Here is a 23,684-nt window from a genome sequence, read left to right as displayed (position 1 = left end):
TCCTCCTTGGCTGACTCTGGGCCTGAGAGCCTGCTTTCTGCCATCCAGCTGGGGTGGGCGGGGTGGGACGGAAATGAATGGTGATCTTTGCCCCCAGGGACTTAGCCATGTACCAAACCGCCCGAGGTCTGGCGTCTGCCCCTCCTCTGAGCACACCTTCTCCAGGACAGAGTCCAGGTCTCACTCCGTACCCACCCCTAACCCAGAGCCACGCTGTCACCAACGTGCTGTGGGGAGGCTGGGGCTCAGCCAGCAGGGGTTCTCAAACCGTAGCCATGCCTGGCCCCGCCCCCCCCAGAGGCATCTAGTGTGATGAGATTCCAATCGTAAATGACCTGGGGTGAGGTTCTTCTCCTGGAATTGGGGCAGAAGCTCCATTCAATTAAAAGGAAAAAAGAATAGAGCTGGAGTCCAGAATGGACTCCAGTCTTGTGTAGACTCTGCCTCAGTTTCTCTCTGGGAGACCCCTGGGATCTCTGGGCCTCAGTCTCTTTATTCAATAGGTTGTCATTCTCACCTCTCTCATAGGGTTGGTTGGTGTGAAGGAGCCAAGCTGATGCCCTAGTTCCCACACCCACTTGCAGTCTTGGGGAAGAGAGCTGGGTTACATTTCTGCTTTTCTTGACTTCGGGTTTTGAGTGAGTGCCCTTGGTTTTAGACTCTGCCCCTAGCCTCTTGGTGACCTCGGGAAGCTGTCTGGTTGGCCTGCTCCTCCCGGGTGAGGCCTGGGGTGGAGCCCCTTCACCACTCACCACCCCCTGGGCTCTGAGTAAGGCTGGCAGACACCCAGGAGGTCTCCTGCTGCTGGGCCGGGAGGAATCAGAAGGGGTCTGTCGGACTTCCCTGGTGGTCCGGCGGCTAAGAATCCACCTGCCAGTGCAGAGGACATGGGCTTGATCCCTGGTCTGGGAAGATTCCATGTGCCACGGGGCAACTAAGCCCACGTGCCACAGCTACTGTAGCCTGTGAGAGAAGCCACCACAAAGAGAAGCCCGAGCACGGGGATTAGAGAGTGGACCTCAGTCACCGCAACTGAAGCAAGCCTGCGCTCAGCAGTGAAGACCCAGTGCAGCCTGAACAACTGATGAGTTAAAAAGAAACGGTCTGTCAAGGACCCTCCTGAGCCAACCTCAGGAGGCGGGACAATGTGACAGGGTGGTCATCTTCTGCCGCCCCCTCCAGCCAACCTGCCCCTGTGCTCGCCTGTCCTTCTCCCTCCCCGATGGGGGCTCAGGGTCCGCCTGTCCAAGCCGACCTCCCCAACCTGAGCCCTGGGAACCCAAGTGACTCTCATCTGCTCAGGAGTTGCCTCATCTCAAATCTCCAGTCCCATCCACCTGACTGCCTTTGTCCCTTTGGCATTTCAACAAACTCAAGGTCTCTCTACCTTGGGAAATAAAAAAGTGTGCCCCTGGTGAAGGAGGAAACAGAATAGGCTCTATCTTGAAAGCAGGACTCCATCTTGGGCCAGACTGTGGACTTTGAGCCACAGTCTCTATGGTATGCCCAGTATCTATGGAAACAACATACCAACTGGAAAACCAGGCCCCCCAAAAGGAAGAACCTCAGGGCTCTCCATCGCCTAAAAGAATATCCTAATTATTTGTGTAACCGAATAGAATCATACATTCTATTAAGCTTATTGGGGTATGACCACAGCCTATTGATAATTGTCCACTATTAACTACCTAGGTTTAAGACATATAAATCACAGGTTAACTTTGATTGTATCTTTCTTTTTCCTTTGTTCAGATTAGGTTCAGGGAATTTGAGGAGGTGGGTTTGGGCACATATGCTTAGGGTATATAAGGTTTTCACAAAAACTGGTCGGGATCCTTGGCTAAGAGAAGACTCTGCCTTGGGCCTGCCAGTGTGATAAACTGCACTCCACTATCTGCATTGTCCTTCTGAGTGAGTTTATTTCCCCTCCACTATCTGCATTGTCCTTCTGAGTGAGTTTGTTTCCCGGAATGCGTGGCTACAACACTGGAACCAGCCCTCCCCTCCTCCTGTTCAGAGCCAACTTCTCAAAGGAGTCTGTTCACCTAGCATCTCACCATCTGCTCTCTCAGACCTCCAACCCCTCGCTCAGGTCTCCTACAACCTCCTCAAGGGCAAGTTTGGTCCTGGTCTGGCCTGGCTCCTCTCGCATGTAGTCTTTATCATCCTCCCACTCCTGGATGCCTCAGGCTATGGCCTCTTGGTCTGCTTCCTTCCTCTGCCCGTTTCCTGGGTGCTTGCTATCTCATCTCTGCTTCTCACCCGACTGTCCTGGGAAAGCTCAACCCACTTTATTGGGTTAACAGCTTTCAACTGTATCTCCAGGTTAAGCAATCCAACTGCCCGGGGAAGTCCTTGATACACTGAAAAGATACACAAACTGAGTTCATCTTCCTCCTCCTCCCCATCTCAGCATCACCTCTGGTGCTGAGGAGGAATCACCTGCTTCTCTTGTCTCATCTCTCTCAGAGTCCTGGTGACCCTACTTAGGGAAACCTTTCAGACTCACCAGTCCCCAGGTAACACCAGGGTTAGAGGAACATGGGAACATCACCACAGAAGCCAACATTCAAATCTAAAACAGACATTCTGGGATGTCTCTGGTGGTCCAGTGGCTGAAACTTCGAATTCCCGATGCAGGGGGCCTGAGTTCGATCCCTGGTCAGGAAACTAGATTCCACATGCCACAACTAAGAGTTCACGTGCTGCAACTAAAGATTTCATGTGCTTCAGCTAAATATTCCACATGTCACAACTAAAAAAGATCTCGAATGCGGCAAGGCAGATTGAAGATGCCATGTACCCACTACTACTGGAGCAGCCAAATAAATAAATATTTTAAGAATAAATAAAACACACATTCTACACGACAACTGGTCTGTCTCTTTGTCCGTGTCAGAGCAGAAGGAAAAGGAAGGGGTTGTCTAGGGAGAGTTCAACCAAATGCAATGAATGCATAGGATTGGATCCTGGTTTGAATGGGCTATGAGAGACTTGTCTTAGGATAATGGGGAAAATTTGACTATGGCCTGAATCTTAGACTACATTAAGGCATTAACGTAATGGTATCATGGTTACAGAGAAAAAGATCATTTTTAGGAGATGCATGCTGAAGTTTTCAAGTGAAGTGAAGTGAAAGTCACTCAGTCGTGTCCGATTCTTTGCGAGTCCATGGAATTCTCCAGGCCAGAATACTGGAGTTGGGGAGCCATTCCCTTCTCCAGGGGATCTTCCCAACCCAGGGATAGAACCCAGGTCTCCCTCATTGCAGGTGGATTCTTTACCAGCTGAGCCACAAGAGAAGCCCAAGAATACTGGAGTGGGTAGCCTATCCCTTCTCCAGGGGATCTTCCCAACCCAGGAATCAAACCATGGGCTCCTGCATTGCAGGCAGATTATTTACCCAACTGAGCTATCAGGGAAGCCCTGATACCAGGGAAGTTTTCAAGGGTGAAATATAATGAAGCCTGGAATTCACAACTTTTATAATTTTATTCTTGGCAAAAAAGATAGAACAAAAAGACAGAACAACAATGACAAAATAGTCATTGTTGAATCTAGGTAATAGGTATAATTACATTCATGTCAGTATTCTTTTTTACTTTTTCATATGATTGAAAAATTTCATAATAAAAGGCAAGGAAAAAACCTTCAAATTTCTTTTTTAACTCTTCTGCATCCTCAGTGTTACTACTCCGCGAGGTATTCATTATTTCTTATCTGAAAACAGACCAGCCCTTCCAGCTCCCCCCTACTCCCAATCTATCACAGACAAAGGAAGTTCTCTCCCTTTAAGATACAGTTCTGGGGCCAAGGATTCTGGAAATATGGCAGCTTAAACATGCCCTGCTTCTCTTCCCCTCCTAACTGCTACCCTCTACTGCCCAAACCAAGTGCGGGCTGGGGAAGATGAATGGGCAGGACCTGGCTGGCACAGGCGAGAGGCCCTGAGACAGGCTGGGACCTGGGAAATCCTGGGGCAAACTGTGCCTGCCATGGGACCCTGGAGTGAAGGGAGGGTGAGCCTTGTCCAGACCCCTTGCCCCCAGGAGCTGATGGGGAGCCAAGTAGGTGGGCCAAGTAGCCTCTGTGCTTAAGGCTGGTCTTGCTAAGGAGGCAAGAGACCACTACTGCTCTAGGGACCCCCACGAAGTGGGGCATTCTAGCATCTCACCTCCAGTCCTGATGAGCAAAGATATATAATCAACATCACTCCTCTGATGGGGCTGGAGAGAGGTGGAGCAACCAGAGCTACCAAACAGGCCACTGCTATCAGACCCCAGCATGACGAGGACTCAGGACACACTAAATCATGGCGGGAAGAACTTGTCAGTAGTAAAGGGGGATGGGACAACTGGGTGACCATCCAGAAAAAAAAAAAAGATAATTAAAGATGAGTTAAAGTGGACTTACCCTGTCCACTCAGACATACCCCCAAAGTATCAAAGATTCAGATGTTAAAAGTGAAGACATAACAATACTCAGGGAGGAAAATATGAGCAAAATTCTCTACTTAAAAAAAAAAGCGCCTTTGTAACAAAGGCTCTAAATCTAAACGCCATAAGATAAGTGGTTTATACACTTGGCTACACAAACGCATTTCAAGAAAACTTGAGTGGCGAGAAAGTTTCATTAGCAAAGCCAAAAGATGAACTTTGACAAGATTACAACTCATGTAATAGACAAAGGGCTATTTTCCCTATAGAAGGACCACCTAGACATCAATTTTAAAGAAAGACCAATAACTTAATATGTAAATGGGCCAAGGACAGGAACAGACCATTCACAGAAAAATAGAAACAAATAGTCCTCAGATACATAAAAAGATGCTCATTCTCACTGGAAAGAGAAATGCAAACTCAAGCTACCTTAAGATAATGTATTTTAGGATCAGATTGGCAGAAAACAAAATTTTGATGACACTCAGTTGGCAAGGCTGAGGGGAGAAAGGTGTGTTCATTTGTGTTGGTGGGAGAGCAAATTGATACAAGCCCTGAGTGCAGCAATTTGTCAACATCTAAAAAATACCTACTGTTTACCCTTTGCCCCAGCAATTGTACTTTTGGGATTTCACTGCGATTTCTCTGTACAGGTTTACAAGATTATTTATTATAATGTTGTTTGTAATAGCAAAGGATAGGACACAATCCAAGTATCCATCAACAGTGGACTGGTTAAATGATTTATGCTACATCCCTACAACAGGAAAGCATGTAGCTATAAGGAAGGATACTTTCTATGTACAAGCTCCAAGGCACATGGTTAAATCAAAAAGGCAAAAAAATAAATAAATAAAAAACAAGATGTCCTGCATGCTATCTTTGTGTAAGACAGACAGAAAATAATCAATATATTCATACTAGTCTGTGTTTGCAGAAAGCAACTCTGGGAGAATAAAGAAAGAATTGATTAAAATGGTAACTTTTAAGCTGATAAAGAACAGGGCAAGGAAAATGATATGTATGAGAATTATTGTTATATACTTTTTAATGCTTTGATTAAAAAAAAACACATAAGTATATAACCTAGTTTAAAAGAAAAAACACATACCTTGAGGTTATTCGCAAGATAGACGGCCGGAAAATATAATTATAATGTGAACAACAAGAAGAAAAAACTCTCTAAGATTCAAGTAAGGCACAAAAGAAGAAGAAAGGGACTGCTTTAGAACTTTAAAATATATTGTTGTACTACTAATTGGAGGAGAAGATAGTTCCTCTTGATATTCAAATGTGTGGCCTGGGAGATCAAGCAGAAAAAAAATATCTCAAACCTCAGAGCAAAAGCACACAGAGATGGAAGTAAAGAGGGAAAAGATAAGAAACTGGGAGATCCAGCCAGGAGAGCCAACAGGCAACAGAAAAAGGAAAAGAAACATAGTCATGTGAACAAGCAGATTTCCCTAAGCTGGAAAGCGGACCCAAGTCTACAGACTGGCAGGGCTCGGTGAGTTCCAGATGGGTCGCTGAGAAAAAGAATCCTCATCGCACACACGCTAGAACACACTGGATTAGGAACCGGAAGGAAAAGCAGAAGCCACTAACGACGAAGAAAGTACAGAAGGACAAGAGATTAACAGAAGGAGAAAAAAGGGAATCAATAGCAACCTCATCGAAGGGGAAAAGAATACCACAAGGTAAACTAATAAATGTAACACAAACCACTGGTAACAAAATCAAGGACAGTGTACCAACTGTTAAATGAAATGTGAGCACACTGAATTATCCCATTAAGACACAGCTTGGGTTTAAAAATTAGTGATATGATACACACAAGAAATATGCTTTTTTTTTTTTTTTATAAAAAAGTGATAATGGTTGAAAATAAAAGGACACAGAGAGATACAAGCAAGTATCTGAAATATACAACCTGAAATTCTACCTTTCTGTTATTAATATGGTCATGCTTCCTTTTTATTTCATTTTATTTTAACCTTTTCACTTGCTGGTATCTCTCTGTGTCCTTTTATTTTCAACCATTATTATTATTATTATTTTAAAGAAGGCTGAGTGTTGAAGAATTGATTCTTTTGAACTGTGGTATTAGAGAAGACTCTTGAGAGTCCCTTGGACTGCAAGGAGATCAAATCAGTCAATCCTAAAGGAAATAAATCCTGAATATTCATTGGAAGGACTGATGCTGAAGCTGAAGTTCAAATACTTTGGCCAGCTGATGCGAAGATCTGACTCATTAGAAAAGAGCCTGATGCTGGGAAAGACTGAAGACAGGAGGAGAAGGGGATGACAGAGGATGAGATGTTTGGATGGCATCACCGACTCAGTGGGCATGAGTTTGAGCAAGCTCTGGGAGATGGTGATGGACTGGCAAGACTGGTGTGCTGCGTCCATGGGGCTGCAAAGAGTCAGACACAGCTGAGCTACTGAGCAACAGGCACTAAGCAGGATAAACAGGGATATGACATACTGATACAAAGGCACAATTTGTGATGACAGGACAGTCAAAATCTGTATGCTCCCAATAGCATTATAATTAAATAGAAAAAGCAAAAAACTATTACAAGTACGAGAAAAGGGCTTCCCTGGTGGTCCAGTGGTTAAGAATCCACCTGCCAATGCAGGGGACATGTGTTTGATCCCTGGTCTGGGAAGATCCCACATGCCGTGGAGCAACCAAGCCCACGCGCCATAACTACTGAGCCCACTCTCATGTGCCCCATAACTACTGAGCCCACTCTCTATGGCCCATGTGCCCCAAACAAGAGAAGCCCCCACTGTGAGAAGCCGGTGGACCTCAATGAAGAGTAGCCTCCACTCATCACTGCTAGAGAAAGCCTGTGCACAGCAATGAAGACCCAGTACAACCAAAAATAAAAATAAATGAATAAATAAATCTTTTTTTCAAAAGTACATGAAGCACTTTATAGAGAGAATTTGAGATGGAGATTTAATACACCTCTATCAGAATCAGAACAAAAGAAGCATATAAAGAAAATGTATTTGAATAATCAATAAACTTGATTTGGTACATATGGAACCTTACATCCCTTAAGTATACAAAAACATTTGTATAGAAAACATACAGGGACTTCCCTGGTGGCCCAATGGTTAAGAATCCATCTGTCAATGGAGGGGACACAGGTTTGATCCCTGGTCCAGGAAGATCCCACAGGCAGTGAGCAACTAAGCCCGCAAGGCACAACTAGAGAGTCTGTGTGCCGCCAAGATCCTACAGGACGCAATGAAGATCTGATGCAACCAAAGAAAGAAAGAAAATGTACAGGTTTTCTCTGTCTTTGAAAACTTAAAAAAAAAAAATTATTTCCTAGGCCAGAAGGAAATCCATGACAAAAGTGGAGCTTTTACAAATCTAGAAAAAAGGAATACTTCCCCGGTAAAATAAAAAACTGCCAAAAATAAATAAAATAAAAAATGACATGGCCAAAATTAACTAGCGAACCAGTGGAAAACCTAAAAAGACTAATTACCATTGACGAGCAAAATTAATAAATAAAATCTGCCACGGACAGAGCACCAGGTCCAGAAGGTTTCTCAGGAGGCTGAATTGCAGATGCCATTAGAATTCACCTCTGAGATCACCTCCTTGGACAGCATTGTAGATTTCCCTCTCGCCTGAGAGATGTGGGATGGAGGCAGGGGGTGCTCCTTGGACATGTCCCCCATAGAACCCTGCATTGGAATTCACCACAGAATAGTGTAACTGTTATTTACGTGTCAGTCGCTCCTTCTGGAATGGAAGCTACCTTCAGGCAGGGACCACCTCTGATTTTTCATCGTCTCCAGTGCCTGGTAGCATTACCTGCTTTTTACTGAATCAAGAGATGTGGAAGCGAAAAAGTGCATCATAAATGTCAGCGTACGCTGGGACAACCCTATGTCTATAAAACTCCGCAACATGTAAGCCTAGGAAAGCAGAATGGATGGAGAGAAACCAAAACCCTGAATCATTAGATTGAAATCCCCCCCATTATCCAAATATTTGTAATGGGGTTAAACTATCTTTCACCCCACTGCAGTACTCTTGCCTGGAAAATCCCATGGACGGAGGGGCCTGGTAGGCTGCAGTCCATGGGGTCGCTAAGAGTCGGACACGGCTGAGCAACTTCACTTTCACTTTTCACTTTCATGCTTTGGAGAAGGAAATGGCAACCCACTTCAGTATTCTTGCCTGGAGAATCCCAGGGATGGGGGAGCCTGGTGGGCTGCCGTCTATGGGGTCGCACAGAGTCAGACACAACGGAAGCGACTTAGCAGCAGCAGCAGCAAACTCTTTATGGGCTTTCCTGGTGGCTCAGATGGTAAAGAATCCGCCTACAATGTGGGAGACCTGGGTTCTATCCCTGGGTGGGGAAGATCCCCTGGAGGGGGTTATGGCAACCCACCCCAGTATTCTTGCCTAGAGAAACTGCACAGACAGAGGAGCCTGGTGGGCTATGGTCCATGGGTCAGAAAGAGTTGGACATGACTGAGCAACTAAACACACACACACAAATTATCTTTATAGGGGGAACGTGCATACTCACTCGCTTCAGTCATGTCTGACTCTGCAATCCCATGGACTGTAGCCCTCCAGGGTCCTCTGTCCATGGGATTCTCCAGGCAGAATGTGAAGGGAAAGTGAAAGTCGCTCAGTCGTGTCCGACTCTTTGTGACCCCATGGACTATGGCATTCTCCAGGCCAGAATACTGGAGTGGGTAGCCTTTCCCTTCTCCAGGGGATCCTCCCAACCCAGGGATGGAACCCAGGTCTCCTGCATTGCAGGCAGATTCTTTACCATCTGAGCCATCAGGGAAGCCCCACCTAGATCCAGCTCCAAATCGCTCCAACACTCTGCTGTGGAACAGTGACTGTGTTCTGATCATCAGGTACCCCCAGTCATGATCATGGGCTTTCCTGTGCCCAGGACGTGACAGTGACCAGCCATCAGGGCTGGCATTCGGTACCAACTGCCCATCCTCTCCCACTATTGGATCAACAGCTCCAGGAAGAACAGAGCAAATAGAAATAGGGTGAAGCAAGCTGCAGAGCTCAGGGAGGAAGTGGGGAGGCAGGTGGGCTTGCCAGGAGATTGTCTCAGGAGGCCTGGGGGCTGAAGGGAGCCAGGTGAGACCCGGGCTGGGGGTGGGGGGACCCCCCAGCGACAACAGCCTGCAGGGCTGGAGGCTATGCCTCTCCGCCTTGGGAACAGTGGGCAGGGAGGGCTCTCAGTGGCCAGCAATGTTGGTAAGCATGGAGGGGGGGTCCCTAGGACCTACTCTTTCACAAACCAGGTCATAGGCTGGGCAGTGGGGCTCTCAGGTTAGCTTGGGGCTGCAGGTGAGTCACGGGGAGGGTGAGTTCAGGCCAGGTATAAAGAAACCAGCTGGGCCACTCTAGGACAGCTATCCTAACTGGGCAGTGGGGAGAGCTGTTAGAAGGGAGGGCGGACAAGTGGACGCATGAGTCCCTCCACTTGGCCTCTGCTCCTCTGTTCTGACCACCCCTTCCTTTTCAGAAGCCCCCCTCCCGCCAGCTGGTCCCAAAGTGGGATCCAGCTGGGTCTGCCCAAGGCCAGTTCCCTCATCCCGGTCACAGCTCCCTGGGGCTGCCCTTGGAGTCTGTCCCACGGAGTGCGGGGCCGGGATCCGGAGAGGAGGGCAGGGCACGTGGCAGCAGGGGTCACTGGGTGGGTTCTCTTCTGGAGTGGGCTCACAGAATGATCAGGAGGGGACGCAGGAGGGTGTGGGAAAACCGCTGTGGCGCGCCCCTCCTCCCCCAGGGTCCCGACTCCAGGGCACATTTCCTGGTCACTCACCGGTCTGGCCAAGGAGGAGGAAGGAGAGCCCTGGGGCTCCTAGCCGTCTGGAAGCTGCTTAGGTGCGGAGCCTCCTGGGCCGTTTGCCTAAGACGCTGCGGAGGCTGGGGCTGTGACCCCTTCCTCCCAGTGGCCAATGCCCGGCGGCAGGGGCGGGCCCCAGTCCAGGTGGCCGGCCTGGCCCTTCCCACCTCTGAGTTGTTCTAGGGCGCGGTGGTGACCACACCCTGAAATCCCCGGGGCAGAACGGCCCCTGGCCCAGGGGTGGGCCCCGCAGTCTCTGGGGAGGAGTCACAGAGGCCCCTTCCTGGGTTCCCAGACTGCCTCCTGGCAGCATGTGTGCGTGGGGGGGGGCCGGGAGGACCGGTGGTCCTCCACTTTCCTCCCCCTCCTCCCTCTCTCCCTCCTCGGAAGGGGTGCTTCTACTTCTCTCCTGTTATTACTGTTTAGTTACCGATTGTGTCCGACCCCATGGACTGTAGCCTGCCAGGCTCCTCTGTCCCTGGGATTTCCCAGGCAAGAACACTGGAGCAGGTTGCCATTTCCTTCTCCAGGGAATCTTCCTGGACCAGGGATTGATAGTGTCTCCTGCATTGGCAGGCGGGTCCCTTATCACTGAGCCACCAGGGAAGGCCCTCTACCCTCTCCTGGGACATCTCATTCTCCCACCTCACCATCAGGCACAGAGAATTCCTGCCTCCTCCCTGCCCCAGTGCCCACGACATGGCTGGGCACATACCGGGCACTCTGAAAGGTGAATACCTGTTTGCCTTGGGCTTGTACTGTCCTTGCTGAGGGGAATGGGGCGGCCAAGCCTGAAAGCCGCCTGGCCGAGACTCAGCCTAGGATTCAGAGTGGGGTTTGGGGCCTGGAGGAATGCATCTGGTCTTGAAGCTGCCTCCTCCTGGCTGTGTGACCTTTGGTCAGTCACTAAACCCCTTTGAACCTCTGTCTGTCTGTACTCTGGGCAAATGTGGGGTGTGCCCAGGCCTGCCTTCCGAGCCACTGGGAATATGAGTTTTTTTAAAAATATGGAACACTTCACGAACTTCCGTGTCATCTTTGCTCAGGGGCCATGCTAATCTCCTCTGTATTGTTCCAATTTGAATTTATGCGCTGCCAAAGTGAGCATTGGGAGGGTGAGAGCTCACAGGATGAGTGAGAGCTCATGGAACTGTTAGCCCCTTTGAGACAGGGGCTGTCGCGTCTTCCCAGGCTGTGTGTCCCAGTGGCCAACCCACAGCACGCGTTCACTACATGCTAGCCTAGCTGGGTGACTGGTGAAATGCCCCATGTGGTAGAGGCTTCTCGCTTCTAGGGGCGCCAGTCCCTGCCTCTGCCGATCATCCTGCCCTCCTCACCACCCTCTCCCCTTGTCCGATGGTCCACCCACTGGACACTGTCCCCACCTGCTCTGATGACCCCACGTCACCTCCACCCACACATGCCTCTCCCTCCCTTCCTCCCCCTCCTCCTCCCCCTCCTCCCCTCCCTCTCTCTCTTCTCTCCTTCCTCCCTTCCTCCTCCCCCTCCTCTTCCTCCCCTCCCCCTCCTCCTCCCCTCCCTTCCCCCCCCTCCTCCTCCCCCCCTCCTCCCCCCTGGCTCCCAGCCTCTGCTCCTCACTCCTTTCTCCTGGGGTGGAATCTCTTCAACTACCTCCTCGCCATCCTCTGCCTCCCTGTCTTCCTGCCCCTCTCAGGAGATTCTGGGGAGCCTCCACCCAAGATTTACACCCACACCTGGCCACATAGCATCTCCCCTCTCTGCCTAGCTTCTGAGAATTGTCTATACTCTGCACCTGTGTCCTCAACCTTCATTCCTCTGACCCTTTGCTCTCTGCCTTCAGCAACCCCTAGACCAACTCCTGATAAGATAGCCGCTGACCTTCTGGTGGCCACTTCCAATAAAGCCCAATGACCTTTATCTCACTTTCTCTTTTCTTCTGGACGCTCCTTGGCTTTTGGGCCAGTGCTCTGCTGCTTTCCCTTCTTGTTCCCTGACTGTTCTTTCCTCTTTCGCTCTTCTCTCCTCCCTCTATTGCCCAAACACTGTGGCCCCAGGGCTGTCTCGAATGCGGTGGCCCCAGGACTGTCTCAGGCGCTCTTGTCCACCCCTATCGCTCCACTATCACACGCTGAGGGCCTCCTCCTGGGCAGCAGTCCTAGCTGTCCCGCACTGGAGCCAGGCAAGGACAGAGTGAGCATCGCCTGTTTCCTCCACCACCTCCTCCCCGGTTATCCAGGCCGCAAACAGCACCACTGCCAGTGCCAGAGGGCACACTGGGAGACTGGAGCTCCTCCTGATATCCTGCTCACCCCTCTCAGCCCATTGGCCACCAGGTCCCACCCAGCCTACCTCCCAAATCTCCCGCCACCACTGCATGCCTGGGAGACCGCAAAGGTCCTCATCATTCCTCAAGGCCCAGCCGCAGGGGTCTTCCCTCAATCCCCTTCTCCTCTCTGCTGAGAGCCTTCCAATGGCTGCAGAATAGAGCCCAAATTCCTGCCGAGAGCCCATGAGTCCCTGCTCAGCAAGACACCATCCACTCCCGACCCCACACTCTCATCCCTGAGCCCCACCTGTAAGGTCCCAAAGGTGCCACATCTTCTCGCACCTCACCTCTGCCCACGCACCTCAGCACCTCGAGTGTAGCTCCATCACAGACGGCCTGTGCCCCACACTGAAGATCTGTCCCCTCTTGCCAGTCTCCCAACCCAGACAATGAGTCCCCCAGAGCTGGAGCTGTGCCTTGGCCGCCTTTAAATCCAAAGGCTCACCTGGTGCTTGGCAGGTGTTCCATCAATTCACTTAGTGAATGGAGGGGAAAGCTGGGAACTTTCTCCTCCAAGGAGATTACAGGCAGGCTCACATTTCAGGAAACTCCTTCTCTAAGTGCTGCTGTGAACAGACAGCAGGGTGGGACTTCCTTCCCAGGAAGGAACCAACTCCCCTGCTCTGGAGTTTGTCCTGGATGGAGTGTCAAGGGAGGCCGACAGCTGACACTCAAATAAAACATGGCCACGGGGACCGTGGTCTTATTCCCATTACACCGGGGAGGAAACAGGACCAGAGATGCTAAGTGATTTGTTCAGGTCACACAGTGAATTAGAGCCAGAGCTGAGACTGAGCAGAGCATCTCGGTGGTAAACCCAGGTCTCCGGCAGACACCTCAGTTCCTCCCTGTACAAGCCCTACCCCTTACCCTGATCATCTATATGTCCACCAACTCCTAACACACCACTGCAGCTGGAGGTGCCGGAGGCTCGAGGCGGAGACGCTGGCTGCTGGGATGACTTTTCTTTGAGCTCAGGAGGTACTGGGATCTGGGCTGGAGGTCTTCTACCACTGTGGTCCTGGGCTCTGCTGTGATGCCCCTTGGGCAGACTTGCAGAGCCCGGGTTCATGGTTAAGGGAGCTGCCTCTCCTTGTCCCTCCTCAGCACATTCCGTAAGGCTCTGGCCCAGGCTCGATGCCAGGAGCTGGGGTTCAGAGAGCGAGGCCAGTCCCCCACCTCCAGAAGGGAGGAGTGCACCTCCAAGAGCCAAATAGATATTCCCACCATCACAAGGACAGAGAGTGTGGAGAGGCGCGAGAGTCTGCGGAAGAAACGGAGCGGCGCCGGGGGCAAGGAGAGCAGGCGTGCAGCCATATATTCCAGAGAAGATGGAACAGATAGATGGTGGGCTGGCAGAGGCGTTTGGCGCAAGGGTCACCCTCCACCTCCTCAGTTCTCTCCCCTCAGGGTCCTTGATCTCTTTCCTTGCACGCCGCACGTTGTTCCCCATTCTGGCCACCAGAGGGCGGGCTGCCCCTTGCAAAAACTGTAGCAAAGGTGGAGCCGGCCCGGAGGAAAAGATACCCAGTGGGACCTCAGCCAGTCTTGGCAGACCGCCTACTACGTGTCAAGCACTTCCACGCTTCACCTCTTTTAAGGCTCTCAACAACTCGAATCCTTTGATATTGTTCTGCGTGTACACAAGAGGGCATCGTGGCGGGGTGAGTGAAGTGACTCGTTTAGCAGCTGGCAGGTGATCCAGCAGAGTCAAATTCGAGTCTGTGTAGCCTCAAATCCTGAACACTGCACCATAAGACCAGGAGGAGGGAAGACCCGGGGCCTTGCAGATGGGGACGGTGCATCCTTCCTCTGGGCATCCCAGACTCAGTCTCCGCACGTGGCAGGCATCAATATTTATTATAATCATATTGGGTCCAAAAAAGGAAATCAGAGACTCACAAGTTTCAGAAGTCATCTCTCCACCGTCCCCTAGCCTCTTGGTCTAAACGCAAACTGAGACTCTGAGTGAGGAAGTGGATTGCCCATAAGTACACAGCTGCGGCAGATGTCAGAAGGGGGCCTGTGCACTGTCCCCCCCCCCACATCTTTCCCGGAAAAGTCCCTAAACTTGAAGAAGTCCGGGCCAGCAAAGGATTTTGAGGTTGTAAGAGTTTTTAAAACGTGCCCCTATTTTAAAAATAATATTTAAATATTATTTCAGAAATCCCCAAATTTACATAACCAGATTCTGAGGCAAAAAAGAACATCCTCACTATAACTGGACTTATTTCTGAAACAAACCCATCGAAATTAAAAAAAAAAAAAAAAGAGGAACTAAAATGTTGGAACCAGACAAAAAAGGAAGCAGACCCCTGACTTTCACATCCATTATCTCCTCCGAAGCCCAAGCTCATGTGAGAAACGCGAGGCAGGTAGAGCCGGCGGCGGCACTCTGCTACCATCCCTTATTTCATTCCAGATGTGTTTTGGAATGGTTTGGATTTTAGAAAGGTAACGGGCCCGCACCTGCTACAGGGGACATAACCATCGCAGCAAGGCTTGAGCGGCACCGTATGATCAGGTTTACTTGCTCTTCTACAGCAAAACTTGAATATTCACACTATTAAGGCTGCCCACGGCCGCACATGGGCTCAAGTTAAATTCTACCGTTAACTGAGTTACAGAAGCCCTTTGAGCTCCAGGGAGCTTTGGCATTTGGGAACTGCAGATAAGAAATCTTGAGTAAGCCTGTACCCCTCTGGTTTCGTGGTTGAGCAAGTTAGGCTCGGCGTGAGCGAGTTGGTCTAAAGCCGGCAGACACAGCTGCTCCGTCGAGCCGGGACTTAAGGCTCAGGGGGTCTCCCAGCGTCCGGGCTCTTGGAGGGTGGGAGCAACCCCCGCCCCGGTCTCCCCGCTCCCGGCTCCCGTTAGCGTACCTGCTCCGGCCGCTGCTCCGTCGGCGGGTCGCGCACGTCCTGGATGGCCTCGTAGACGTTCTCGGAGTCGCTGCGCGCCAGGGGCCGCGGGCACACCCATGAGCCGGCCACGCTGCAGGCCTTGAAGCCGCCTCCGCTCCCGAGGAGGCCGACAGGGGGCGCGGCGGTGCGGGCCAGGTCGTCCAAGGACTGCGCGGGCCGCACAGGCGCCGCGGGCCGCGTGTACAGGCAGGCGGGCGAGCCAGGCGCCAGGCTTCGACGCTGAGTGGCCGCGCCCGGTCGAGCTCGGCCGCACAGGGAGCCCGCGCGGCCCCGGGGCTCGGCGGGGGCGCCGTCGGGTCCGGAGGGCGCCGACGCGCTCATGAAGCGGTAGTCATAGGCGAGCGGTTCGGGAGCTGCGGGGCCCTGGAGGGGCGCGGGCGGCGGCGGGGCGGGCGCGGGGTGGCCGAGGGCCGGCAGCTCGCGCACATACTGCGCCGGCAGGTAGAAGGGGCGGCCGCCCGGCTCGCTCCGCACGTGCCACCAGTGCTCCGTGCTGCGGCGCAACAGTCGGTAGCGCTCGTTGGGCTGGATGGCGACGCGGCGCCCGTCCTTGCCCGTATACTCAAAGGGATGCTCCACCAGCACGTAGACGTCCCCCTCGACGTCCGCCGCCATCGCGGCCGCCGCGTGTCCCTGTGGGCGACGAGGAGGAGGGGCGCGGAGGTCAGGGCCGCCGAGAGGGCCGCGCTCCGCACAGGGGAGCCCGAAGACTTCGAGTCCCGAAGCTACGATCGTGTACGTTCGGGCTTCGGTTTTCCTATCTCGAAAACGCGGGGCTTGGACGAAATAATCTCTACGGTTTTAATTCTTACACGCAGCGATGGAATTAAGACAGCCCTTTCATTCTGCGGCCTGGAGTATAAAATTCTATCCCTCGGTGGGGAGATGGTGGTTAACACCGGTCCGGCTTTAAAGCCAAGGAAGCTTTAAGGCTGGTTGGGGGGGACATCACGTGTGTATAAAAATTGGGCCTCAGTTTCCGCATTTGTAAAGTGGGAAAAATAGCCCATACGTCCATCCCGCCCTGTCCCGACACTTCCAGGAGCCCTCAGGGAATCGCGTCCTTGGCAGCTCCTATTGTCCCAGCCACCCACCAAGTCGCGTGAGCCCCAGGCCCGAGGGGGACAGAGTTGGGGCGCAGGTTCTGGGAGCGGCCCCCGCTTCGCTCTACTCTGGGAGTGTCCCTGCCCTGCTTAGTCCAAGGGCCTTGGCATAAGGGGCCGCGACTGCCAAGGCCGGGGAAACCGGTTCTCTTGGTTTTTCTCTTTCCTTTCCCAGCGGCTTAGCCACAGACGTGACCCCGGAGCCCCGCCCGCCCAGACCGACCAGCACCTCCCCCTGCGCTCCGGCTCCCACCTCCACGTCCAGAGAGAGGCTTGGCCCTTGCGGCCTGCCCTCTGCCCTGCGGTGTCTATATTGCCCCACGAGAGTGGCCCCTAGAGAATGCACTCTTTGATAGTGACTATCCGTGCGGTGTACCCAAGGGACCCCTAAAGTTATCCCGGAGTGAACACCACAACCCACTCTCCCTCTCGCAGGCTCAGCCTGGACCCTGGTGTGTCGGGGGAGCGGCGTCACAGCCCAACTGGAAGCCCGTCTGTGAGGCTGGTCCCTCCAAGCCTTTACATCGGCCACATCGACTGCCCCACGATGGTGACCTGGGACCAAGCAGGTGCAGGTGGAAGCTCGGCCTCTGGTTGAGTCTGAGCGACCCAAGGCACAGGGTCTGGCCGCGGGGCGCCTAGCGCTCCTTCTCTACTTTCTCAAACTTTCCTCGACGGGGAAAGAGTGTAAACTGAGCCACTGAGCACACTGGGCCCTGGACGCGGGGTCCTTAAGCTGACTGCAGCTAAGCCAACCAAACTTAAGGAGGACAACCTTCTCTCCACCTTCCCCCGAACCCCCTGCCTCTCACTTACGTCGGCAGGGCGGGCCTCGCGGAGCCCATGGGCGGGCTGGGTGGAGCCGGAGGATGGATGCAGGTTAGGGCCCTGCCATCTCCTTGGGCGGGGCTTCAGACGGCTTGGCTGGAGAGACTTTAGGGAGCTGGAGCTGGCAAGGAGAGCAAAGAAGGTGAGGGACGCTTGGAAGCACCGCCTTCAATTCCCGAAGCGGCGGTGTCTGGGAGGGGCGGGGCGGAGCCTGAAGAAATCCGCCTAGGCCGGTGGGGCCTTGGAGGCGGGACCCAAGCAGAAGGCCTGAGGGAGGGGCAAGGGCAGGGAGGGCTGCGGCCGAAGGGGCACGGAAGGTTCACGAGTGGAACCAAGGGAGGGTAGGGTCCGGCCCCTGCCGCGCCCCACCCGCACGCTCGGGATACGGCTTCCAAGAGGCTCTGCGTCCCGCGGACGCGATGCTTCGGGACTGCTCGACCCGGCTTGACATCTAGCCCGAGCGTCCCCAGTCCTAGCAAGGCTATTTGCATCCTGAACCATCCGGATTGCAGGCACTGCCGCTCCGGTCCCATCCTCGTCCTCCCCAGGCCCTTTTCGAACTCAGCTCGGCCAGGCCTCGAAAAACTTGGAGTGGGGTTCCCACTGCAGAGACGCTCCCCGGAGCGCGGGGTCACTGGTTGGGTGGGGAGGGGACCCAGTTCTCGTCTCCTTCCCCGATCCTGGGGGGAGCGAAGAGGAGAAGGATCAGGGGAGCGGGGAGGGTCCCTGGAGCGCGAAGACCGACCCTTCACCAGGAGGTGCCCTGCATCCACGGCTTGGGAGACAGACAAGAGTCACAGCGGCGCCCACGCCTGGGTCGACGCAGGGGACCTGGACCTGGGCCCCTCCTGCCCCAGGACGGCGGGCAGTCCTTCGCCTCCCACCTCCTCCTGAGCGAGGGCAAGATCCGTCCCGAGCCGCGCTCCTCCCAAGACCGCTCAGCTCCGGCTCCTGCGCCTTGCGCGAAGGGTGCTTGATGCTGCCGGGTGAGGACCCCGCCACCTGCAGTCCCCCTCCCCACCCCAGATCAGCACTCCCGCCCAGTCCGGCCCGGCCCTGGCACCTCGGTGTCCGCTCGCTGGCCTCGCCTCCACTTGTCCTGGCAGGCGCGCGGGGGGCTCGGCGTCCGGTGCTTCCTCCTCCACCGCCCAGCTCCCGCGCTGCCCTGTTTCCTGTTCAACAATATAGTGAGGGAGGCACCGGCGGAGAGCACCCGTCAGAACTTCCTCCCGGGGCTGGGGCTGCGGCTGCGAGAGACAATCCCCGGTGTCCTGGCTTCCTGTCCTCTCTGGGACGGGCCAGCGCCCGAGGAGCGCAGACGCCACCCCCTTCCCCTGCACCTCCCGGGGATCCTGGGCCACACCTGGCTGTCTCCTGGAGGAAGGCAGCAGAGCCAGGACGGTGGGATGAGCGAGGAGGAAGGCGGGCCAGATTTCCCTCCACCGCTGCTCTACTCCATCCCCTTTCCCCTACCTCCTGGCCTGGATCCTTGTGGGGGAGGAGCCCCCCCTCCCCGACCCCCAGCCAATCCGTCAAAGCTCAGAGCAACCTCCTGGGGTTGAACTCAAGATGCTCACCGTATCTCTGCATCTCAGTTTGCTTTCCTGTAAACTGGGGACAGTAACACCTACTTCATAGGATTGTTGTTGTTCAGTCACTAAGTTGTGACTCTCTGTGACCTCATGGACTGCAGCAGGTCAGGCTAACGTATTGTTATCATCGCATTGTTAAGAACACACATCTGATGAATTATTATTATCACTAATTTTATTATGAGATGAGCCCTCCTCTTTGGGGTTGAATTGGGGTCCTCAAACCCCCCATCTGCTATCCTCCTTTAGGCAGGAGGGGGAAGGGAGAAACAAGTATTCTCAGAAACACCTTGCTAAGGATGGACGACTGAATCCAAAGGCAGCACATTGGCCGTGTGCTCTTCTGGGTCCTGCCTCTACACACCAGGTCCCTCAAGGCTCCTCTGGGCCCACCACCTCCTGCCCTCAAGGGAAGCTGGGGCTCATGCGATGGGCAGAGGGTGCTCCCTCAAAGGCCGAAAGGCTGCTTCAAGGACAGGAAACTGCAGACATGAATCTTTCAGTCCCAAGTTCCTGCACCCTGATTTCCCTGGGAATTAGCCTGTTTCCTTCTTCTGTCTTTACAAGAGCAGCAGTGGGCTTCCTCCTGCAGGCCCTCCCCACCCCCCAGACTTCTGCTGGAACTTCAGAGGAAAGCTGGCAGCCAAGGCCAGCTGGAGCCCTAAAACCATGAGCCCTGAATCTGGCCCTGCTCACAAGCCTTTCCTTCCTGAGCCTCTTTCTCACCTTGGATGACCAGTGGGAAATGGTTTCACATGTTCCAGTGTCAGGGGTCTGTGCTTTGACATTTAAGGAACAGGAAAGAAGCCATCACAGTGGGATTCCAGGCATTAGCTTCAGTTACATGAGTGTATGTGAATAAACCTTCCCAAAGGCCCTGAAATCCTACCCCAAGGCCGGGGGCGGGGAGGGGGGGGGTGGTTGGGGAGGCTGACTCAGAGGAGAGGCAAGGGTGGGGGACAGACTGAAGAATTACTTCTACTATTCTCCATGCTCACTCCTGGCACACAAGCCCCCTGCTTGCAATGTTTACCTATAACCACCCCCCTCCAGCCCTCCCCTGTGCCCAGGGACTGACTGAGAACAGTGGAGGCTATCAGACATTATCTGAGGGCCTGTGGTCTCCCCCAGTCAGTGGAAGCTTTCAGATTCAGAAACCAGACCACAGATTAGAAACAGCAGGTCTTTACTGCAAAATCACTCAAAAGTCACATGGCCGCAGTTCCTTCAGTACATGGCAAAGCACTTCTCAGGGCCAGGGCCCTGCACTAGAAACAGTTTATTGCATAAAACAAAATTTTAAAAATAGTGTGGGCACTACTGAGGTTCATACCAGCTTCCCACTGGAGGTGAGGAAGGTGAATCAACTCATCTGAAAGCATCAGCAGCTTTTTGGTGGTGGGGAGGGAGGCGGTCAGCTTTAATGCTACTGGTCTCGGAGAAGGTGGGGAGTGTGGCGTGCCAGGCCCCGCTGAACCAAAGTGGGCTTCTCCAGGGCCTCACTCCTGCTGCCGCCTAGGGATCTTCTGGGATACAGAATACACTCACAGGGCTGGGCTCAAGCAGTGCTGCCCACCCCAGGACCACCAATTCTGGCTCTGATCAGGCTGTGTTTCTGGTGGAGCATTAATGCTGGCTGGGGGCGGGGGTGGGGCTAAGGACCCACTTCCTGGTTTAGGAGGCTTTGGTACAGGTGTGCACCATCTTCTGTGATGGGGACAAAGAAGCTGTGTGACAGCCCCTTCCCTGACCCGCCCACCACCTCCTCCACTCTATTGCACAATTTATCCAGCTCCACAGGGCTAGGCAGGTGACTCAGCAGCCGAATCACCCCAAGGGAGAGGTGGCAGTGGGTTTGTCTCTTGACAGTGAAGGTGGATATCTACCTGAGGCCTCCTATCTCAGCTGAGCACAGAGAAGATGGTCAGGGGGGTCCGAGGGCTGAGGGGGGCCTGCTGGGTCCAGGAGAAGTGGGGAGGCAACAGAGAAATCATGCCCCCCAAAGCCCCAGGGTCTAAATATCGCTTTGAAAACAATTTCAGGCTCCACCTGAAGATCCCCTCCAAAGGCAGTCGTGTTCCAATGAAATGTTCCAATCTCTTGGCAGCGGCCCTCCTGGGCTAGTCCAGCAAAACTTTGTGAACTCATGGCTTCATGAACTGGCTGAGCACCCTTCCACAGGTGGCTTCTCCTGCGTGTCCTCGTGCATCTCTGCAGCAGGGCTGGCACTCTTCGTGGAAAGATGCTGGGGGCAGTGTGGACCCAGCCTACCTCGGTCCCGGCAGGCCCGGCAGGCGGGGGTGTGTTCCTGAAACGCGTCTGCAGCAGCCCCCTGCCCATCTGGCTGCCAGTCGGGGGTAGGAGTGAGGAGGGCAGAGGGCTGAGGGGTGGGCTAGATGACGACCCTTCCCTGGACCAAGGAAGGCTCAAAGTGCTGACAGTGCTGGTTCCGAGTCATAGCCCTCCTCCTTCGGGCCCAAGATCCCAGGCCATAGGAGAGCCGCAGCAGGGGTGGGGGGTGGGTTTTGACACAGAGAAATTGAAGGGCTTTTCAGGTGGAGGGGGGACCAGGGAGCAGGTGGGGGCAGAGGAAGGGAAAGAACGTGGTCCTCAGGACTGAGCCTGCCTGGCCCACGGCAGTTTGGCACGTTGTACAGGAGCTGTCAGCAGCAAGCGCCCGGTGAGGGCGAAGGAAAGGCACCCGCCAGCTGGTGGGCTCTGTCCTGGGGGGCCTGTCCACCCAGCCACCACCCACCTCCAGGCTGGGCCTGAGCGGTTTCTACACATTTGCTCAGGGTGAGAATGCCTGGATTTCTTGGGTGACTTGTGGAGGGTCAAGAATAAAAAAATATTTTCTGTCGAAATATGAAGGGAAAAAAATCCACCTTAAAAAAACTAGACCTTTTAATCAGGAATGTGGAATTGAAAATGCTCCCCAAGTCTTGTTTCCACAGTGTTGAACAGCCCTCATGGGGATGGGGTGTCAGTGAGGGGTGCTGGGCTGATTAGTGCAAAGGCCCCCTCCTCCCACACCATCGGACAGGGGGCACCTGCTGGTGTCCGCGCCTCCTGGAGCAGATAGGTGGGGGATAGGAGGTGTCATCAGGGGCTCCTGGGGCTCCCTCTCATAGGCCAGTCCTCTGGTCTCATCTGAGAGTCTTCCTGGCTCTGTGACACCTTGAGAGTGTGGCCAGGCTGGTGGCCAACCCGGCTGGGATGGCTGAGCCCCGGGTCCCGGGTGGGGACAAGAGGTGGGATTAGGTGAGACTGTTCTGCTCCTGGTATTTGCGCCGGCGGGCACAGCGGGGGCAGCCCTTCTTGACCACGGCCTGGCAGGTCTGGTGGAAGACGGTCTTGCATTCGCTGCACCTGGGAGAAAGCCGCAAGCGTTGCTGGGACCTCGAGCCTCCGGGGCTCGAGGCTGGTCGGTGCTCCTGACCAGAGCCGGCCACCCAAGGCACTGCCTCTCCATCCTGGGACAAATGGTTCTCGCCGCAGTGCTGATCTCTAAGCCCCACGATGCACACCGATGCCCTCTATTGTATTTCCCTTCTTATAAATACTACCGAGACTCACTGATTTCCTTGCCTGTGTTCCAAACACTCTACGATTTAAAAAACTCAGCCCCAGGTCTGTTCGGGGGGGTCGAGTTTGGGTCTGGGGACATCTGCTGAAAATGAACGGATGCTCCCACCGGCTCAGTTTTCCACTCCCACATGGGTTGGAATGGAAGTTTGATGGAGGCCTCTTTCCATTTAGAGGCTTCTGATAATGAGTGATGACTGGGGACAATCATTACGGGGCAGAGGCAGTGGCAGGTACTGCCCACCAGGTGCCCACTTTGTGTCCGGCCTTGTGCCAGCACTCCAGGCCAGTAACTCACCCAGCCCCTCCTCCACCTGTTTGCAGAGGACAAAAGTGAGGTCCTCCCCACGCAACTCAAAGGGCAGCAGCTACCTCTTCCCTAGGAAGACGGGTGGCTCGGGGGAGGCAGGGAGTCCTGTGAGGGCTTGGCCTGTCCCCCTCGCAGTGGCACCTGGGACTTGCCCCCCACCCAGGGGTGGGAGTGGTGGGGCAGGGTGGCCGGCATGGCGTCTGCATACCTGACTGTGGTGTCAAACTCAAAGGGAAAGATGATGTCATGGTGGTGGCAGATCTGGCAAATGAAGCCGCGCTGGGTGCACAGGTCACAGTGGTAGACGTGCTGGGAGGCAAACTCGATCAGGGCCTTGAGGAAGCCTTCGTACACCCCGTCCGCGATCTGTGGAGGGCAAGTGCCGGCCGCCAGGCCTTCTGAGAGGCCGTGCCATGCCCGAGGCCGTCTGCAGAATGTGGCCTGCTGCTCCTCCTGGCGCCCTGCCTGGAGCATTCCTACCCCAAGAGGAGTTTCCTTCCACTTGGGCAAGCAAACCTCCCCGAGTGAGGCCGAGCCATGCAGGTGTGCAGTCCCTGTGCACAGAGGAATCCACTGTCCCCTCCCTCGAGGAAGGGAATGTCCCAAACCCTCACCCTCCCTACGCCCTCGCAACCTGGAAGGCAGCTGAGCCCTGTGATCCTGGGCTTGGCTGTGGTGCCTGCCTGTCCCAGTGGGACCGAGGGCTCAGTCATTGCCCCAGGAAGCGTGGATGGCTGGAC

At 54.0% G+C, this 23,684-nt stretch overlaps 2 protein-coding genes and 1 non-coding gene across 10 annotated transcripts in view; all 3 read right to left on the bottom strand.

Moving 5' to 3' along the window:
- The window catches only part of ARHGAP27 (Rho GTPase activating protein 27), a 36,213-nt gene extending 17,420 nt beyond the window's left edge, over positions 1 to 18,793 (bottom strand). For 2 of the 6 annotated variants that reach the window (XR_015147516.1, XM_086357225.1), the window contains exons 1-3: positions 18,521 to 18,793; positions 17,446 to 17,578; positions 15,485 to 16,159 (exon numbers count right to left, since the gene is read on the bottom strand). Coding sequence is in view for 5 of the 6 variants with exons in the window: in XM_086357225.1 (XP_086213351.1) it covers positions 15,485 to 16,141 (657 nt within the window). In the remaining variant the exon portion in view is untranslated. Of the gene's footprint in view, positions 1 to 15,484; positions 16,160 to 17,445; positions 17,579 to 18,341; positions 18,483 to 18,520 lie in introns of those variants that run through there. The other 4 variants (XM_086357226.1, XM_086357227.1, XM_086357224.1 and 1 more) reach the window with 3 other exon arrangements.
- LOC147351430 (U6 spliceosomal RNA) lies at positions 11,299 to 11,403 on the bottom strand. The gene has a single exon (XR_015148526.1). It is a non-coding gene; the product is annotated as a U6 spliceosomal RNA (small nuclear RNA).
- Positions 18,794 to 20,218: 1,425 nt separating the features above from the next.
- The window catches only part of PLEKHM1 (pleckstrin homology and RUN domain containing M1), a 55,492-nt gene continuing 52,026 nt past the window's right edge, over positions 20,219 to 23,684 (bottom strand). For all 3 annotated transcript variants that reach the window (XR_015147515.1, XM_086357222.1, XM_086357223.1), the window contains 2 exons: positions 23,153 to 23,310; positions 20,219 to 22,418 (listed from right to left, as the gene is read on the bottom strand). Coding sequence is in view for 2 of the 3 variants with exons in the window: in XM_086357222.1 (XP_086213348.1) it covers positions 22,307 to 22,418; positions 23,153 to 23,310 (270 nt within the window). In the remaining variant the exon portion in view is untranslated. The remainder of the gene's footprint in view (positions 22,419 to 23,152; positions 23,311 to 23,684) is intronic.

This window comes from Bos grunniens, chromosome 19 (assembly GCF_055505025.1).
Source record: "Bos grunniens cultivar Pamir isolate PY7600 chromosome 19, Bosgru_T2T1.0, whole genome shotgun sequence".
In the NCBI taxonomy this organism is placed as follows: domain Eukaryota; kingdom Metazoa; phylum Chordata; class Mammalia; order Artiodactyla; family Bovidae; genus Bos; species Bos grunniens.
The sequence above is the reverse complement of the archived record's forward strand: the minus strand, read 5'-3'. Positions and strand labels throughout refer to the sequence as shown.